This window comes from Mya arenaria, chromosome 4 (genome assembly GCF_026914265.1).
Source record: "Mya arenaria isolate MELC-2E11 chromosome 4, ASM2691426v1".
In the NCBI taxonomy this organism is placed as follows: Eukaryota; Metazoa; Mollusca; class Bivalvia; order Myida; family Myidae; genus Mya; species Mya arenaria.
The window spans coordinates 72,962,955-72,984,122 of NC_069125.1; the positions used below are offsets into that span (position 1 = coordinate 72,962,955).

At 35.6% G+C, this 21,168-nt stretch overlaps 2 protein-coding genes across 3 annotated transcripts; one reads left to right on the top strand and one right to left on the bottom strand.

The window, feature by feature from the left end:
* The first annotated feature begins 1,280 nt into the window (after positions 1 to 1,280).
* Positions 1,281 to 5,753, top strand: LOC128230265 (mediator of RNA polymerase II transcription subunit 18-like). Of its 2 annotated transcripts, none has more exons than XM_052942386.1 (7): positions 1,281 to 1,321; positions 2,488 to 2,669; positions 3,329 to 3,398; positions 3,984 to 4,112; positions 4,455 to 4,533; positions 4,925 to 5,061; positions 5,292 to 5,753. In XM_052942386.1, exons 2-7 carry the CDS (start codon positions 2,489 to 2,491, stop codon positions 5,350 to 5,352), a joined length of 657 nt encoding a protein of 218 aa, XP_052798346.1. In that variant the 5' UTR covers positions 1,281 to 1,321; position 2,488; the 3' UTR covers positions 5,353 to 5,753. The 2 variants fall into 2 exon arrangements, with proteins under 2 accessions (XP_052798346.1, XP_052798345.1); XM_052942385.1 differs by lacking the exon at positions 1,281 to 1,321 and adding an exon at positions 1,328 to 1,515.
* A 1,508-nt stretch (positions 5,754 to 7,261) lies between these two features.
* On the bottom strand, positions 7,262 to 10,079 carry LOC128230264 (techylectin-5A-like). The gene has a single exon (XM_052942384.1). It carries the CDS (start codon positions 9,585 to 9,587, stop codon positions 8,562 to 8,564), a length of 1,026 nt encoding a protein of 341 aa, XP_052798344.1. The 5' UTR covers positions 9,588 to 10,079; the 3' UTR covers positions 7,262 to 8,561.
* Between the last annotated feature and the right edge of the window lie 11,089 nt (positions 10,080 to 21,168).

The window sequence follows — 21,168 nt, forward strand, 5'->3', positions numbered from 1 at the left end:
TCAAGTACACTTGATACTTTCACACAGTATGAGCTGACAGACACGTTACACTAGATTCTTATATATGTTTTTAAAATATTGTTTGTTACATCAATTTTTGAAACATGATTATCCAAAAATGAAAACTTTGTATGCTAGCATTTACTTTTTAAAACAGAAAGTTCCAATGACAACTCTCTTGTTTAATACAGTGTACTTATTAGTATCCTCAAATGAGGCATACACGTTTGTTTTTTTTTAAATTTGCTTAGTATATATAGTTTCTCCGGTACCTTATTTCATTTATAAGAAAATCTAAGTAATAGAAACATGTTTACTCACACATATATTGGATACAAGAAATAGAAACAATGATAAATCTTTGAAAAAAATGTAAAATTTTATTCAAGAATACAAATTAACATGCATGTACTATAGTACTGTAAAAATCTGGTACTAAACATCAGTAACTTCACTATGACTTATATACATTGTGTAACCGGGTATACGATGTGTATATAGCGGCACTTATACTGTCTCGCTATAGAGCTAGCTTTTATAGCGACGCGGTAGAGTGTCCGCCTGCAGAGCAAGAGGTCTTGGGTTCGAACCCCGACAGGTGCACATAGCAATTTGTGCAGTCTGTTACATATGGCGCCTAACGAGGGACCGTGGCAGCACTGTTTGGCAGCATAATGCGCTCTCAGTGTTATTTATGTGCATTCCTTAGCACTGGTGTTTCTCAAATTCGTTGACATAAATACACGAAATAAATTTCACAGAACAGTATTAAAACAAAATTCGTTGAATTACAAATATCAACTTAATTTGGTAATAATACATTTCTCATCCGAACTTGCCCCTTTGCTTTAGAAACCGTCTCCGTGGCCTAGTGGTTAAGCGTCCGCCTACGGAGCAGGAGGTCGTGGGTTCGATCCCTGGCCGCGTCATACCAGAAGACGTTAAAAATTGGTACAAGTAGCTCCCTTGCCTGGCGCTTGGCATTTAAAGGGTAGTGCTTGGAAAAGTGGTGTACTCAGTACTGGTTTAACCCAGGAAAGTTGTACCCCGTGTATCGGTGCTTTACACCGAGCACGTAAAAGAACCAAGGGGTCTCTTCGAAAAAGAGCTAGGGTATCGCACCCGGACTTCCTTGTATCCCAACACTGTCTCTTCAGCGTGCTGTCCCTTCAGCAAAAAACAAAGGACCCCATTGGAAATAAGTGCTTGCACTTTCATGGGTTATCCTTGACCGCAAGGTCTGAAGAAATACATACATAGAATGGTTTTCTAGCGGTGTATTTTGAAATTGTTGACTGCTACCGAGCGCTGTACAATTTAGGTAAATAACACTTTAAAGGAAACTGGGATGCAAAAATCAACCAAAAAAACTATAAAGCACATATTATGCACCCTTAAAACCAGAAAACAACAACAATTTAATTATGAAGTAGAACGGCTTATATTATGTATGAAATAGGGTACGATGAAATAGGTTACTGTATTCGGATATATCGATATTAATTCGGACAAAAGGTATTTTTAGAGCTTAATATTCTAAGTCGGAAGTTAACTATGTGCTGCAAGCGTTTTTCTTATTTTTTCACATAGTTCTGATTCAAAGCTCAAAATCCACCCGTCTAGTGCATATCCGATCAGCCCATCGAGGTATGTCCATATCTGTAAATTTGTGCTTTATGATTCGAATTGGATAAGGGCAGGATTATTTGTATCCCAAATAATGCACCAGTCCCCACCTCCACCAGGTCCGGGGGTATACCAGGGAAATGGGCTGTGTTTTTACCTTTCAGGTGGCTCCGCAGTGCTGGGTGAATGTGGTGGTTTTGTCTTCGCACAAAATATAGCTGAGAATGGGCCTAGTCTAAAATAATAGACATGTTATACGGGATTCTTCCAATCCCTAACGTCTAAACGGGAATGTGCAAAAAACGGGGGTGTTTTAAAAATATTGAAATTGTTTAAAGGGAAGTATTTTATGGTTGAAATTGATCATAAAGAGTTATATTCATATTCTACCATGTAAGTGAAATGTTATTTTGCACTAATCAAGCATTTTATGCATTAAAACAAGTTGTTTACCTTTCCAATAAAACGAAAGCTGACTGACACAGACAACAATTATGCGAAGGGGAACAACTCGATACAATCGTAATAGCTCGGCCTCCTCCGACAAAGCTTCGAGATAGACCTCGTTATACAATCGTAACAACTCGGCTATGTACGTGAAGGATTTGCCATATCAAAAATCTAAAAAAAATCCGTCAACGTACAATTATTTGGACTAAGAATGGGCCTTACCTATGGTCCCTTGGGTGAGGGGGCATTTGGCGGTGATTTTACCATCAGTTCGTGCCCGCAGGGCAGGGATTTTACCCGGGGTACGCTTTACCGAAAGTCAATATGGCTTGGGTTTGGTCATGGTCATTTTATACATGTTTTTGGGCATGTGGATTATATTTTCATAATTAATAATATTACATATTTAAGAATGGATCCAGCCCTAACGCAGGCACTAAAGACGGGGGTTGCTCCAATGCAGGAGTACCTTCTTCAGGGCAGCATTTTAGATGGTTCCAAGGACATCCTGCTTCACAGACTGCGAGGGCTCTGTGACAATGCAGACACCGCCCCAGAGACCTTTTCTGACCATGAAATGGTCTTCCAGATGAGTATGATTTAAAGAGACTCTCTCAGATAATTGATCTCATGTTGGCAACATTTTGAAGAAAAAGTAGAGCTATACTACTCGCTCCATTGTCGATGTCCAGTTTTAGTGCAACTTATTACTCCAATTCATTTAATTCGCTTGATACTTCACACAGTTGTTCAGGACCATACAAAATTAAATAACATACCTCCATATCATCCTAAATACATATTATGGCCCTTGATTGACTTTAAACGTTTATTTAAAGTTTTTGGTGTAACTTTGGTTTTTAATCAGATCACAAATACCGTTCATTCGATGGCCTTCATAGGTTACATAGTTGTTCATGGCCATCACAAAATTAGGTTACATCACTCCATTTCAACCTTTATTTAAAATATGGCCTTTGATTGACTATTTCTTTACTTTTTTATTTGACTTTTTTTCTACTTTTTTTTCTCCAATATTGTATTATACAACAGGCACATATAACATCTTTTATGCATTTATTTCTAAGACAAAGTGACATATAGTTTCTTACTAAAGCTCTTAAGTTTAATTTATAAAATCTTGCTATTTATTTTCCAACTTAATACCAATGAAACCATGAAATAAACAATTGGTATCCGTTTCATAACAGATATAAGTTTAGGAATGGATACAGTTATTTTACTGTTTCAGAGGGTCCTCAACAACAGATGCTCCCAATCAATGTGCAAGTCCGACATTCCTTGGTGCATCCAGAGTGCTGGTGAATAAAGCTGATTTACTTTCAAAATATAACATACAGTATTTCATTATAAGTGCCATATAGACTTTTAACCTTATGTTGCTGAATACCACATGGTATATTGCTGAAGATAATTATGAATCTGATTATCATACAAAGTTAATTTCTGGCATGAGTTAACATAGAACTTTATTATTTAGACAAATGAGTTTGAATTCTACAACAGAGATCAAGCTAGCAAGATACTTGGGAGAGGTCTTCCTTACTTGCCAAACGTTTCCCAAATTTGAGCTGAGGCAGAAGTTTTGCTTTACAGTATTAAAACTTTTTAAGAATCTAATCCTTCATGGGAACTTCTCAATATTTTGTTGAAAACTTCTCCCTGATTTCAAAGTCTAGATTGATCCTTGTATAAAAAAAGTTTAAAACGGTTCTGTTAAAATGAATAATGTTAAATGTTCAGACATAACATATATTATAACAATGTTACTACAGTTCCAAATTAAGCTTGCAATATGTGCATGACATTACTGCCTGTCTGTTTGTAACCTAGTATATATACTTGTACATGCACATATTGTTATAGTAATTCCAAAATGTTCTCAGGCACTTGAGATATGTTGGGCAGACAGAGATGGGTATTGGAGACAAGAGCAGACACACACTTGTACGAACATGCCTTGACATTGGCGTCTCGGACACTGTGGTCAAGTTCCTCAATGAAATGGGATTCCGGTATTATGTTAAAAGCATGTGTGCAACAGAGAGCACTTCAATCCTAAGTTTCTTAATCATTTAATTCAGTAGTTTTGTTGAAATGTAAATGCTTTTCTCTAGAAATATCTGAACATGATAATGCTTCGTAAATAAGTGTTGTAGTATAAATTAATAATGTAAAAATTATTTTTTAAATGTCAATAACCTAATGAGTCTTAAGCAAAAAAGCTTGTTTAATTATAAATGTTTGATAGGTAATTCAATGTTAAGTGGTATGTTAGTCCTGTCAGGTACAATCTGTTATTACAGTTTTACTGGTATTTTTCTTATCAAAATGGACACAAGTATACTTTTTTGCAGTGCTGACTTTGAATTTGTTGCCAGAGGAATATTTTTCCACAAGGGAAGAATGAAAGTTACTGTGTCAAAACTGTTCAAGGTAAGTGTGTTTAACCAACTTGTTTGTAAACTGAGTCATATAAGCACAGCTACTTGTGATAAACCAAATCTAAACGTTGGCACGTGAAATTGCATGTGTGCAGCGATGGTACTCAGTGAGTCTTCTATGTATCTAATAAATATACTCTGCCACACTGTCAACCGTAACATAAATAGAGAAAGACTATTTAAAATGTATACCTAAAACCAGAATAAATGTGCATTTTTTAAATTCAAAAATACTTAAATCAGTAGCTTCCATAAAGTGTTTCATGTAAGGATTTAATTATAATATACAGTTTGGGTAATGTGATGGTCGAGTAAGTTGATGTTACCTCACAATAGCAAGGAAAAATACAATTGTAAAATAGTGCTGTTACCCTGTGTTCCAGCTGAGCCAGCCAGGTGATCCCCAGGCTGGACTCGAGCCTGTTTCGGGCTCACACCTCGTAGAGCTCAGCGTGGTCGCCCCTACTGGACAGGAGCAGGTCGGGGAGGACATGAAGAACTTTGCTGAGCAGCTCAAGCCGTATCCTTGACACTGTTGTCAACATCAGCCTTTTCCAAGCATTTGGTTTGCTTAATAAATTGTTCAGATTTGACTTTTATATAAAACTAAATTGACCCTTTTCATAGAATATTATTTGTGATACAAGTGAAGAACAAATAGACCTTATAATCTATGTCATAATTCTTTATTCTCACCAGTGTTGAAATTGAGTTTCTTATGTAAATAGTTGTCCTTAACCCCTTGCCCAGCCTAGTATGTCTTGAAAAGATTGACCATAAACCTTTTGCTGCAGCCAAGCAGGGAACCTGAGGGGGTTGGTGCAGGAAGCCGACGTGGAGGGAACCCCTAGGACTACTAGGCTGGAACTGTTGTGACAATGGCATGCTTGGAATATTCACTGAGGATACAGAAGCCGGGACTGTTATAGTGAATTCTAAAAGATGAGCAATACTCTGTTGTGTATATTTGAGCATTTCAAATAATTCACATTTAACATTGAAACATTATTATTTGTGCAGATTTGTATGAGTGGAAAATTATTTTATTTTATTTTAAATCCCATTTTGTAGAGGAAATTTAATTTACCGGTACAAATATAAAAAAGAAATCATATGGTCACAAAACCTCACAATTATATTTTTATTTCTTTTGTCACCAGATGATACAATTGAATCTTTCTTATTGATGTATTACAGTGCTTACAATACTTTTATGTTTCATTGTTTTTGCGTACTTTTAAAATTTGAAAAGGTACTGGGTCTGTCTACCTGGTAAATCCCAGTGAGATTAAATAGAGAGTCAATATGTAAGAAATATCTTTAAAGTTTCCTCCGGAAGACTGAACGCAGTGATGAAGTTTGGCTGGAAGAGTGAGCACATTAGATATTCATTATCCGAATTTACTAGCAACATATATGTTCTGACAGCGTAATGTTTTAATTTCGTGTAAAAAAGTTTTTCTGAGGCTGCCAGTTTTTGAACAGATGATAATGGTATGCATTATAACATCACCAGTTTCAGTTTTGCAGAGTTTACACAAATATTTGGGTTGAAATTGTCTGTTGCACTTATGGCGTGAATGATTTCTGTGCGTGACTGTGCATTCAGCCAAAGAATGGATGGGGCAATGGACTCATGGACGCTTTGGAATCTTCGGAAATCCTCGTCAGAGTTTGTTCTTCTTCGCCACTGTGTTTTTTGATACAGTGATAATGTTCGATTGACTATTAGTTTCCACTTACTTTTACTTCGGAATATGGATGTATTAAGGTACACTTTCAAAGACCCAATCAGTTCGTATTTTAGCAAAAGTGAAATTACATCCAGAATGTAGCCTGTTTGATGTTTAAATCCCTTTGTTACGTATAGGTTCAGTCTATAGTTGAATATCTGACGAGAAAGCAATGAGGTGGGCATAGTTTTTGCAGGAACATAAGTTAACGTTTATGGATGTCGTATTCCATTGTGTACCAGCCTAGAATGCTTAAGGCCATATCCGTGCATGTCGATGTCGGTAAATGTTGAATTTGTTTAGCTGCAAGGCGTTTGAACCTTTCTAATCGCAGCATTGATGTAGCGGAAACTCTGGTTAAGGTTTTCACACTTAAGTCAATATCTCAGCAAATACATCATGTATTGCACTGGAACTTTATACACGGGCTCCCGACCATCCAATTGTAAATAATCAAGTGAGATAACTCTATCTTGCATATAATGCAAATAATTGCCCCTTTATTATTGGACTTAAAAATCCTTGATAAGGTTCTACATGTACATGTAAGCGCGTATTAATCAATACCTCAGCAACTACTTGATGTATTACATTGAAACTATATTCAATCAAGTATGATAACTCTATCTTGCATATAATGCATATTTTGCCCCTTTATTATTCAACTTCGAAATTCTGGTTAAGGTTTTGCATTTAGTGATCCATGCATGTTTCACTAAAACTTTACAATTCTAAAAATTTTAAATCGGCAGAATAGTGGAGAGCACTGTCTCTGTGACAGCTTTTGTTTTTTTGTGAAATAACTCTAAGTGAACAAGAGTTGTGTTAAATACAGAAGGGTACATCATACACTAATACTTTTATCCTCAGCATTAATTCTGATTTACTTTTCAACACAAACTATTGGCATTTTATCAAAAATACATATTTTTTTCAATTGCCAAATAAACGCATCCAAATGTTGGGGAAATAAAGCAACATAAAGAGTCTAGAAATGATTTTTATTATAGTGTATTGCCTTTTTTGTGTACCGGTACATTAGGAATGTGCATAATTATATAGTAAACAAGCTCAAGGTTTTTTTGTGACTCAATATAATAACATGGTCAATATCATCAGCAAGAGATTATTTTCTTAGTTAAGTTGCATTGGACACTTGTAGTAGGCATGTTCTAAAACCTGGCCTGGCCTTCTGACTCAGCATTTTGTGTCAGGCCAGGCCAGATTTTATACATAATAAGAGTCCAAGCTCTGAATATATGCAAACACAATGATAGACCTTTATTTAAAAAAATAATCTGCATGTTTAATATAATGTCTTTTTGAGATTTATCTAGATAAATAAGGTAGTTCATTTGAATTCATATTTAATTAATTTTCTTATACAATTTTTTCAAATAAACTATGCATGTAGTTTTGAACAACTTGAATGTTTAACTATATATGAACTGTAAGATGGAATTTCTACACCTTAAATAATAACAAACAAGAAAATCATCACAAGAAAAATGTATAATTTTTATGTATGTAAAAAATAAAATATATATTTGCATGGAACCCTTGAATTTGAACACATGTATTTTAAGATTCGATTTGTAAACCAAGATCTATGCACTTCATATTTTTTTTAAATTCTTTTAGTGTTTCCAATGCAGTGTATTCCCATGCATTCAATTAAACTTCTTTTTTATCTAAATAAAACTCAGAAAAATCATAACATTAACATGCAGCTTTATTTCTAAATAAAGGTCTATCATTGTTTTCCAGTATATTTAGTGTTTATACTCTCAATGTGTATAAAATATGGCCTGGCCTGGCCCGACACAAAATGCTGAGTCAGCAGGCCAGGCCAGGTTTTAGAACATGCCCTTGTGGTATAAGTTAATATTCGTAAGAGCAGGGCTAACTATCAGGATAAAGTTTTAACTATTTAATGATTCATCTTTTATTCTAAAAGATTACATGTAAGCCATTGTCTTCCAACTCAATTCTACACATCTTCAAATAAAGGTACATTGTAAGAGGTCTTATTTATTTAAATTAAATTATGTTTAAACCAATTATTCTACAAACTCTAAATCAGTATTTCTTTAAGTCTGTAGGCATGACCTTAACTAAGTATAGTTGAAACAAATGTGTGCATATTTTGAAGGAGCTGCTTTCTGAAAATGCCTTGGAAAGCAACACGCGTACATTCCATTCATATTTCCATTTGGTTCAAGCTTCAGAATACTGGGAAGTCCTTTCCTGCTAGTTAAACCGCTCATAAGCTGAGACAATATAATTATTACCATGGCCTGAACTTCATTTCAGTGAATTTTAGAGAATAGTGGTATCCTTTAAACCCTACCCAGTTGATACCATCAGCATACGATGTGTGTTCACCCCGCAGGTAGAGGCCGTTGATGTTGACTGAATGACAGTTAGTGTACCAGAATCCCCCCTTATAACTGGCAGAGCAAGTTTTCGAGGGACCTTTGTCTTGTGTTGAAAACTGGTGACCATTGTGACCTTGAAGAGAATCTGTCACGTTCCCACTAAATGAATCAATGGACAGTCTGTACAGGTCGGTGGCGGGCCCGACGGAAAATACACCGTATTCGGCTAAGCGCCTTTCTTGTTCAAAATCCTCCAACTCCACGCGGAGTTTGTGGGGAATTCCTTCAACCAGTCGATTGACGAATTCATTACCCAGCCAGAATTCACCCTGAAGGTCACCGAAACCAAACGCATAATCCAGCCAGGGACGATTGAAATTTTCGGAACCGTCCTTGCGCCGTTGCATAACAGTCCAACCTCCCCCGGAGGTTTCCATGTCACAGTAGACCTGCAGGGGACGCCATGTGGTACGAGGATGGACGGTGTACACCCCACTGGTCACGTGCCCTGCCCGCAGCAGGTCGGAGCAGTCTCTGAAAGTGTGATGCTCGATCTGCGTTGCGGGGCAACTTTTATTTTGCTGTAACTCCACAAGCGCATGTACAAATATATCTGCTTGACTTTCAAACATTCTCGCCATGCTTTCTATCTGTGATCCGAGACTTGTTGACATGGCTTGAACAGAATCGACGAGATTTTGCATGGCCATACTGGTAGCTTCGTTTTCTGTGCTTATTTTGTTCTGAATATCCCTCACAAAACGTTTTTCCGTAAAGAAGGCTTTCTTTAGAACCTCAATGTCATCCGTGGTAGATGATTGTTCATTTTTCGAGTCCGGTGTCTCGACTGGGACCGCCTCTGTGGTGTTTATTTTACTGGTCTCATGCGTATGAAAATGATCGAATTCCTCGTGAAATTCTTGTCGAAGCAGCATGACGTCCTCCACCAGTCGTCACTCGAGTCGCGAGACCCGCTCCTGGAGAAAGTTCGTACTGTTTCCCGCATACACGTACTCCAACGCCCATGTGGAAATCAGGAATCGGGCTAGAAACATTCCAAATAATGTTATTATGTTTTTCATTATTTCACTTCCAGACAGAACAGACAGTTTGCGCTATACTCTAAGCTTCACTTTATAAGTGCGTTAATAGGCACAAGTGGCCTTTGCCGCCCTTCTGATATAATTAGATCCGGGTTTTCAGTGTTTTTGTTTTTGTATAGAATATTCAAATATGGTTTTCCGGTTCATATTGTTTTCGAATAATTGCTAAAGAATTTGTCTGTTTTTGAACTATAACCCTAGACATAGAATGTCCATGTGCGTCTCGCATATACCATCGACATATACAATGCACATGTATGCTACATATTTGATGTTGTGTCAAAGTCAATTGAATACATTTCAATAAATTGGTACAGTGGAAAGTTATATTTGCTTTAAAAAATGGATACATACAGGAAAGGAACATTAACTGCGTATGAAAACGTGCCGGTACCCATCGACAATATGCATGAGCAAGGTACAAGTCATTTTAAAATGACCAGATAAATTGCAGAAATTCTTACCAATTTGATAAGCGAGTTTTCTAAATTATACAGAAGAGAAAAATCTTATAGTGCTAACGGTGCTTGACAACGAGGTTATCGTTTGCATGCATCGTGCTGAGTGAAACATAACGACGCATTCTACTCCATTACAAAAATACCTAAATGGCCATGACACACGTTTAAGACATGCGATAAGTACAAAGTATGCCTACAAGTTCGATTAGAATGTCAATAGATGGCGGAAGTTGCTAAGCAGCTGGATCCAGATTCTGTCAACTGCATTTATGAACAGTTTCCGAGTAAATGCATACATACATACATACATACATAGTAATCTTCCGTTATATATAATCAACTTCGTGATGATGATTCATGCTCTTTGAGCGATTGTTGTGTTATTTTTTACTTGTGAGACACAGGCAAACAGTGTTCGTTATGTGTACAGCTGGAAATTGCCGAGTAGCCAAATATCAACATCTAAACTATGTAGTTGATTATTCTAATCCCAATCTGGCAACTAGTAGGTAGTTGAATATCCAAATAACCAACTAGAGGGTAGCTGGATACCCATTAGTAGTAATAACGCTGAGTAGTCATTTCTAAAATGGTGTTATTCGCCCTGTGATAAGCAATACAATATATGTTTTATGCGAGCGAGAAAAAATGGGAAACTGAAAAAAATGAGTGTGCATACCAGATCATTACATGAACAGTGTCTATGCACTTTAGACTCAGTTTAGTTTAAACATATTTATTTTACAACGATTGTGGAACAAGTTATTACAACATTTTATGAATCACTCTCGTTGGCACGATTTTACGCTCGAGTGTGGTCTTGTGTTGTTGCCGGGAAACCCGGACAGTCCAGGGAAATTGCCTCCCGAACTCCTTATTTTGAGAAAAAGGCTTATCAGTCTATGAAATTGAACCAGTCAATAAATCACCACTTAGCATGTCATCCTGCTGGGCTATTGACTGTGTGTATTCCCAGATGTTTCTTGTTCTGACCAATTTCAGCATTATATGTTCGCATTGAGTTTCTCATGAATGAATTGTATGTATAATCAAAGCACTGATAGTGCTGAACGGTTTGAACGATGATTTCCTTTATGTGATAATAAGATAAAAAACAACAACATATGACTGATAACATGGCACTCGCTCGCACAATCTCACGCCTGCCCGTCCACTCATCCAACTTTCCGACACACCGGCCCATCCACTCACTCACTCACTCACCACTCAAAACCCACTCACAACCCACCCCACCCACCATACTTATTCGGTGTATTCCATGAGCTGTAGAATAAAACGGACATCATAGCAATAGGTTATATTCAGACTTAACTGAACTTTTATACTAGTGTGTTATTCTATTATGCCTATCAACTACAATTTTAAGTGAATGTGAACACAATTGTAGTTTAGAAAATACTATTTCAATTCAGATTACAGCTTAAAAAAGAGAGTATAACAAATTACTTACAAATATACATATTTAAACGAATTATCCATAACAGCACCATATGGAAATAAGAATCATTAGAATATTCAGAAGTACTAGTATATGACACGCGCAAGGCTAGACTTTGTTTTAACTTACACACAAAAACATACATGTACAGAGGAAAATGACCCAGCTTACCAATGTTATTTGGTATATTTATCTTGTTTCACTTCTAGAAAAGTGCAGGCAGAAGGGAGAAACCAGCACTGGATTAATTATGGATTGTACATATGAATGTCCTCCCCTGTAGTATCTTATCTATAGAATTATTATGCAATACAGTTACAATTAGCTCAACACCAGACCTTCAAGTAGTTTTTCAGTTTATGGGAGTTTTCCCATTCATGTCCGAGTGTATAAATGTGTTTTACTGTTGATATACGCAAAATATTACATACTTGTGCATGAACTTATTGTAAATCAAACATTATTTCAGGTATGTTTCAGAGACTGATTTTCATTGAAATTAAGTACTTTCGAGTATGATTTTCAACTCAAACCTTAAAACGTTCTTTAAAAAGAGGTACATGCTTGCATACAAAAAAATATATACACAAACCCTTCCAGAGCATTTTAACACCTCATTCGCCTACACAAATTGGAGAATTAAAAGTTAAAAGATGATCATGAACTCACAATGTTTTCTTTTCGGTTCTTGTGTTTGATTAAGGGTGGAATATGCATAACTTTGCTGCATTTTTTGTTTGCACTTTTTTACAAACCAATGCACCTGATTTGTTGACGTTATCATAATATGGTCACAGAAAACAGTGTATTCATTATTTTCCCGCTTCACAGTCAGGTGGGAATTATTTAGGAATTACTCGCGTTATCACGTCTGTCCGTACGACAGTCGGTCCCTCCGTCCCGTTTTTGTCCATTCTATATGTTTCTCATTCATGTCCTGATTTTTTGCAGAACTGAACACCATAGCACGAGGTTGTGTCGCGCTCAAGATCCGTGCCCCTAACTTCAAGATCATGTGTTCGTTTGACTCTAAATGTGCTTTATTGTAGGCATAGTGAAAATAATGGAGAACTGGGCTGGCTTACGTTTAGACCCTCCGAAGTTTGTTTATCTATGAAAATGCTTGACTGTATCCACAAAAGGAATCGTCAGACCCTATAAGGGTTTGTGTAGAAGCCTTATGTAGTTAAGAATACCGATTGTTAAGCTGCTTAGGTGTTTGCTTGACACATGATGGACTTAAATGTAGTTGCATTTGTGAGTATTTTGAACTGAGTTGGATGTAGAAGAGCCTTACTGTGGTATGTTTGGCACTGGATAAACTTCATTGCAACAGAATTTAGATTTACAGGGCACTGAATTGACTTGATTTCTTGGGATTTTACCGCCATCTTAACTCCTTTTTAGTCCAAAGAAAAATGTGTCAAGTAAACCAGCAAGCTGATAGTGTTGACGTAGTGGTAGGTCTCGCTTCAGTTTCTTGATTAAGAGGTTATAGTGCATACATAACCAACCGACACATTTTGTTTGTGTTTTTTTTAAATTGCGACCAATGGTTTATTGTGAACTTGACATATGGGATACATTCAAAGTAAGTGTACCTTTTTATACAAAAAGGTAACGTATCTTACCGTTCAAAGATTGAAAGAAAAGAATTGCCTTTGATAGTTAATGAAACGCAGTTACCAGTGTTACTTTTAAAGGCCTAATTTAAGGAATGTTTGGCATGACAATCCCGTGCTGTGCATCTCATGCTAATTGCGCCGATGGCACGGTAGGGGCTTATTTCCTGTTTATTTGTGTATTGGCTCAGAATCATTTAGGTTCCATTAGATATCTGATAAGCCAATTAGGCATTTAGTTAAGATCAATACACAGACATTGTGTACATTTTTTTTTTTTTTTTTTTTTATTTTTTTTTTTTATTTATTTATTTTTTTTTTTTTTGGGGGGGGGGGGGGTAGGGGGTCACTTATAGAAGGTTAAAACCAGGCCTTTAAGCAATACTTTCGTAAATCACTTTGATGTCCATGCATTGTATTTGCATAAACAATAACGCATATTATTTTCATGTAAATATTTATTTACCCATTTGCTTTCTTTTGTCAAAAAAACGTAATCAGAAGTTTATAGTTGACTGATCCAGATCGTACCTATGAAGTCTGCAATAATGTTGCCTTTCTTATCCATAACAACAGCCAACCATTTAAAAAAAATAACACAAGGTGAATGTTCTCATATGAAGCGCGTTGATTTAAAGTTGACTTATACAAACTAATTGTGACGAACTTTTGCGTATCAATACAGTTGAACCCCGTTGGCTCGATCTCGTTTGGCTCGAATTTCTCGTTGGCTCAAATTGAATGTTAAGGGCCGATCTCTTTACACTGAGCGTAAGTTTTCCCGCTTGGCTCGAATTTTCCGAGACTCGAGGTATTTTCGCCGGTATACCGTTTTTAAAATCACCGTTATCATGTGGGATTTGGGCCAATCAGCAATGCTATATCTTTTCACAACGTTTAGTATCAAGTACTAGTATTACAAAACTATTGTCAATTGGGCACTTCATATATAGAGCCTCATTATTGTTTGTTTGGCACAAAATGTTTATTGGACACACAGTGGACTTGAGAACAATCTGTCTGTGGTGACTGTGATGGGTTGATGGTAGCCATAATGAGGATAAATGAGCCCTGGCTTGACTTTTTAGAGCCCGTCTGGGGCTTGTTTGATCATGAGTCGGCATGTCTGTAACCACAATAAGGATGTAGAGGGCTGCTGGAGACCTATTTTGTCTACAAGACACAATTTGAAATTGCGTCCTAATGGGGTTTGAGGAATTCAGTGGATTTATAGAAATACGTTTTTGCTTTCTAAATACTGTTTCGACCTGGGAAAAGATGTTTATTGGGTTGTTTGGTACTAGAATATTAACATATATATGTAACTTGTTTTGCACTGGATGCATGGTTGACTTGACTTTTAATATGGGAAAAGAGATCAAATATATTTATTAGCTGTTTTGTGGTTGTATTTATGTTATGACTTCAAACAAAACAAAGATTTTATCAAAACAGCGCTGTCGATATTGACCATATTTGCATTTTCTTATTCAAATGATTTGACCTTCATTTTGAAATGCGAAGTATTGTATGTCCGTATAAAGTACATTATGAAACAGTTATGTCATCTAATCAGATATGTTGCGTTTTTATGCCAAGTATGCAACTTTGCACCTACATGGTATTTTTTGGATGCGTTTATATGGTATTTGATAACATTGATTTTTTTAAATGTTTGTTTTGAAAAGAACATTAGACATAATGATGAAGCTAATTTTATTCACATAATATATCAATATCAATATTTATTACAACTCTTATTCACTATTATGTTGCAGTAATTTAAGAGAAATAAAAAAAATGTTATCCTGTCAGAAAACATTTAAACTGCACATATTCACGATTGTTTTGGGGCATTCTTAAAATGATAAGAATCAAGAATGTTTTAACTTTCAAAGCATCAGCTGAAATAAGAGTGTGATATAGCTTTTCATGAAAATTTAATGTATTTGAAATTTTAGTAATCCATGTTTATAGCATATGAGTATTTAAAAGAAAGTGCAAATAGATAAATGAACTTAAAAAACAGAATATTGAAAAAAAAACCTACTCTGGCCTTGAAATGATCATTCCATGTACCTTGAAGTGTTCAATGTTGTATGCAAATTTTGATCATCTTATTATTTTAAAGAAATGCAATAAAATTAATTATTCCACTTAAAAATTTAAGTATACTAAATCTGTTCTGAAATGTTCTGAACGACAAAAGCTAGTGAAAATACAACTCAACTCAACTCAATATTCTTTATTATATCACAGTTTACATTTAAGTAAAAGCATGTGAAAACGCAATATATATATGTTAACACAGGTATAAATATGTGGGTTAATGGCGGCTACACAACAGGTTTAGAGTTTATCATTATACAAAACAAATATAATTAGTAAGTAAGGGGAATGTGGTTAGTTTAAATATTATTATTATTTATTTTTTTATAACCAAACAAATTCATTTATTTGAATTAGGATACAATATAATCGATATAGTTATGAGATATCAAATGAAAAACTATAAAGTACATGATCAGATTCGTTTAAAGTGATTAACTAAGATTTTAACAAAAATTGCTGTTTTCCTTAAGGTATCCGGGTTCATACAATTTAAAACTTCACTAAAGTGTAAGACACTAGGTCTTGAGTAAAAACGACTACTTATGTATTGTTTTCTGGTAGGATTAAAAAATGGACATGTAAGTAAATAGTGCAGTTCGTCACCGATATCGTTTAGATTACAAAACGTACACTTTCTATTGACATGTGGTACAGCATTCTGTCTCCATCTACCGACTTCGATAGGGAATTTATGATTACTAGTGCGGAAATGCAAGAATGTAAAACGTAGAGATTTGGGTAAAATATTAAGGTACTCCTCAAATTTAATGTCAGACTTAAACAGAGAATACATTTTACCCTTTACCTGACGAAAGATTAAATTGTTCAAAACAGTTTTGCTGAAATTGGTCTACAAGGTTAGATTTCACAAGTTTACTGATATGTTTTACAGGTACTCTTGTTTGGTTATGCAAAACGTATGAATAACCCGTTGAATCAAGTATTGACTTGATGTAACTGGTCCAGGCTGAATTATTACTATGTAAAATGCCTTTATATATCAAAAAACTTATTTTCGAGTCATGGGATGAAACGAGTTTACTCCAGTAACTAATCATTCTGGTTTTAACTATGGTGTTAAGGGGGTATCTACCCAGTTCCGAGTAGAGCATGTACCGTGGAGTACTTTTTCTAGTATATGTAATCCGTCGCAAAAAATTACAGTGAAGTTGCTCCAACAGATCAATGTACAGCTCGGTTCTCAGAAACATGTGTTAGGAATTTAATACCACCTGGGCAGTCAGTATTTATAAATCTGTGCTTTGCTTTAGATCATTATCACATAGGTGTTAATAAACACTGACCCTGGGTAACTTTTATCAAAATGATAAGTTTGGAGGGCAAAACTCTGGACTGTATAAGAGTATCCACAAACAGAAAAGAGAATGTTTACCAAGTGTACTTTTTTATGCTCAAAATACAAAATTTCGGAGTAGACAATTTCAAAATTTCTTACAGGATGCAGGAGAACCTGCTTACCCCTTAAAGTATCTAAATTCGGTTCTTAAAGAGAGTCGAATGTCAAGACCCTTGTCACGGCCCCTAAGTTACCTCAAACGTCAAATTCTAGAGCCGCCCCTGAGTATTCAAACATTATACAGAACAAACATCTACTGATAATCAGGATAAGAATGTAACAGGCGAAACCCGTAATGATTACGAGAGAAAATGCAATACCAGAAATGCGCTGTTTTAAACATCAGATATTATTTTTTTAATATTTACCCCCAATTGTATCGAATCGTCTTACAAGGTGAGCGCGGAGACATGATTGAATAGACAGACAATCAAGTTCAAAAGAAGAAATCGACAATTGACTATATCTTTATCTTACACATAATCGTAGCAAATAAAAGAAATTTTCTCAGCCAAAAGGTGAAGTTACACTGCTGTTTCGTAGACTTCGAGGAATCATGTTTCAACAAAAGTAATATATCGCACTAAATTTCTTAACAACTAACAGAAAATGTCAAGTTCACGGTTTACAAAATCCATATACATGTAAATATATTATGCGATGAATATCGCGGTGATGTCAGCTGTCAGATAAAATCAGAGAAATCATAATTCTTTGAATAAAGTATATGCGTGCAACATCGGGCGGTACCTAAAATTAGTTCTTTCCTAGTTTGTTATTGGTATTAATCGTGGACGACAACGTAAAACTAATAGCAGGGGCGTAGCTAGGGCATATAAAGCTTGTAGGCCCGATGATTCTATTTGAGTTTGGGAACTTTTATACGTACATTACACACACTCAATTTTACAATACAGTTGCAATGATTACAATACAACGAAGCAAAACACCCTGCACGTAGTTTAAAAAACAAACAAACACAAAACTTGCTTTCGTTAAAATATAGCAAACTTTTGAGTTGTTCAAAGTGTTTGAGTAGATATAAGTTTTTGTCGCATTTTTGGGTTATTCAAATTTGTCATTTTCCAAAAGAGTTGAAGGCCCGGGCCTACAAGGACTATATGTAGCTACACCACTGAATAGTAATTATATAAAAGTCTGAGATTGTGTATGCGGGGTCGACGATCAAAAGTTAAGTATGTCAAAGAACATGTTACTATTTGCCGACGATGCCGTTTCATTCGCATATGTTAATAATAAAATAGTAAAGTCAGGGAAACCAAATAAGATAGTTTTAATAGATATATTCAGACTAGTTATGGGCTCAGACACCGGCGGCCACCTTGGCCGTGGTCATGGTTCCCTGCACGGGGGAGGGGGGGGGGGTCAGATGTAAGACAGGGTATGATATTATTTGGACAATTTGCATATTCAGACAACTATTATAGACAAATATTAGACAACTGAGACGTTATCAATGGTCACTTAAACTTGTCAGCTCGGGCACCGGAAGGTAACTTGAAATAGCTTGTCATTATTTATATCACTGGCATTTGTAAGCCGAAATTTAAAACCTTCGATTTTTTTTGAAGGTATATGTGGTAGCAATAACATTACCTTTTCTCAATACAAGTAGTTGCCAGTTACTTCAGCGGTTTCAGTCGGGGCGGACCCGATTTATTTCATGTTTTATGTCAATAGAGAGGTTGCACCTTACATGACAAACCTAGAAAACATTTTCAACGACAATGTCGCTATTAACCACACTGACAATATACACAGACTCAAACATAAAGCATCATTTTCAGCACTTACCCTGTGAAGAAAAAAATTACAGACTTGGAGAGCACATCTAAAGAAAGTACTTTCAAACTCAATATTTGACCTGGGACTAATATCGTACTCCCACATTGAATTATTTTTTATTAAGAAGTGTTACATAAAGCAATGCAACAGATTATGACTTCTTATGTACTTCGGAGAAATACATTTTCTGCTAATAGTATTGAAACAATTTGGGACCATCAGATCTTTCCGTAACTTGTGACACAGTCTTAAATATATGATTTTAACTAAAATGTTGCCGTTATTATGATGCACCCATCGCGTTGCGTTATTTCATTATTTTCGACAAACGTGTATAACACACTACATTGATAAAAAAGTGGATATTTAAAAGCCCACTTAACACTTACATAGTTGTTTTATTTGAAACAAGCGCACAGGGACATTTGTTCATATCACACATAAAAATAGTTTGTATCTTGGAATAGGATTATTTCTTATTAGTCCCAGTTTGTATCAATAGCAATACATTAAGGATATTACTTGCTAGACTTTGTTTCGGCACACAACCTTTATAATGAAGAAGGAAGATAAAGAAATGTGAACAGAGAAGATCGAAAATGTAATATTTATGAATGTTGTCGAAAACGAATTTCACTTTATGTTAGTGTGTCCTCATTATTGGGACTTATGTGCAATATATAAACCCGTGTGATACATTCACTGGCCTTATATGGCCATATTTTGCAACTTCATGTCCCGATATATTGATGAAATATTGAATAATATTGCTTCTTATTCATCACATGATTTAGATAAAAGAAATGCTTAACGTAGCATAATAAAAATGTTTCAATATATGCAACGTTTAATTGTAGTCCATACTTTTCTTCCCTAATATCAAATGTAAAACTCATCTCATATTTAATTCTTGTTCATAGTTCACTCTATAGTGTTGTCATTAATGTCACCGATATGTTCTTTGTGTATTGGCAATGTTCTAATAATGTCAATCGTAACGACCCCACCCACCCCCAGGTCCGGGGGTATTTCGGGCATAGCGGGGGAAATGGGCCGCGTTTTAACCTTCCAGTTGCCCGCAGTGCCGAGTGAATGTGGTGGGTTTTGGTTCGCGCCGAAAGTAGCGCGGACTGCATGTCGCCGGGTGCGGGAGCAGGGGATTTTACCAGCAGTTTGTCTCCGCAGGGCGAGGATTTTACATGGAAATGCCTGGATCGAAAGTCAGTGTGATCACTAAGAACAACGTTAATATTTGTTCGGGAACCGATCATTGGTTCTGTACACCGACACTTGGATCGCTGTACATGCTGCATGCGTACGTACTGGGGCGGTATTCATAAAATATCTTAAGTCATTTTCTACTTAAAGCTGCACTCTCACAGATTTACCGTTTTTACAACTTTTTTTTATTTTTGGTCTTGAAAAGAGCATTTTTTTGCGTAAATATTTGCAAACCTATGATAAAAGAATGCTGACAAAAGATCACAACGCAGATTTGCATAATTCTGTTCGAAAATCAATGTTTTATGGCTTAAACCGTTACTAACGGTTTAAGAAAAATGCATAAAACATTATTTTTTGAACTTAAATATAAATAATCTGCGATCTAAATTTTTGTCAGCAGTCTTATATTACTGGTTTCCATGGATTTTCGCAAAACTTGGCTCGTTCCAAGACAAAAAATCAAAAAATCGTCAAAACCTTCGATCTGTGAGAGTGCAGCTTTAAGACGAATTCCTAATATGTTTTTCTTACTATTTTTTAGAGAAGTACATGCGCTCTTCCAGTAAAAAAATAATTGTAACTTACATAAAAATAATGAGAATTATGTATTTTATATATTATCACGTGGTTAAACCCATATGACCAGCGAGATACTTAACTTGCAAGAAAACTACTGAAGTATTTTTTTATGAAAACCGGCCCTGGTGAAGTTTAAACTTAGTACTTAATCTTTAAACATGTTATTTTAAGACAGTTTCAAGATTCATCTTACGGCATCATGAACACAAACATAAACTTTCTTCGATAAATGAAAGCTTATGTTAAAAGGTAGTAAGATTTGTTCATTTAATTTATATGCAACTTCTACGTTCTAGAAATCCTTAATTTTTCTTCAACTATATTTTACCATATTATTCAATATTAGGCATAAGTACTAATATCATTACATCTCATGACCGACATGTCTTCACTAAATCAAGAGTCAATACTTTATAATATATCTCACAACACAAATAACAAGCGACGTATGCATGTATACATATATTTATCACATTAACTTTACAATAATATGCATCATATAAATGCTGGCTTGTACGGTGCAGATTGGTTCTTAGTTGTCGATAAATTTTATTTTCTGCAGGAATCTATAGGTATATTTATTGCACTAAAAGTCTCCTTGCAGGAATTCTTTTTGGAAATAGAGTCCGTATGTTCGATATTTCAAGCACATAACGATTAACGACCTTTATGCGATGGTATCTTTGAGAATCTTGATCATAATCAGTTATGTTACTGAAAATGTCTTTGTGGCTAACTGGTACGTAGGTGAAAATCGCCAACCGGTGCAACCACTCGATCTATATCGGAGGAA

Excerpts from the sequence above, each read along its gene's own strand:
- LOC128230265 (XM_052942386.1), top strand. The coding sequence starts at position 2,489 with ATGGATCCAGCCCTAACGCAGGCACTAAAGACGGGGGTTGCTCCAATG. Across the intron at positions 4,534-4,924 it reads CTGTGTCAAAACTGTTCAAG|CTGAGCCAGCCAGGTGATCC; the intron begins GTAAGTGTGTTT and ends CCTGTGTTCCAG. Across the intron at positions 5,062-5,291 it reads TTTGCTGAGCAGCTCAAGCC|CCTAGTATGTCTTGAAAAGA; the intron begins GTATCCTTGACA and ends CCCCTTGCCCAG.
- LOC128230264 (XM_052942384.1), bottom strand. The coding sequence starts at position 9,587 with ATGCTGCTTCGACAAGAATTTCACGAGGAATTCGATCATTTTCATACG.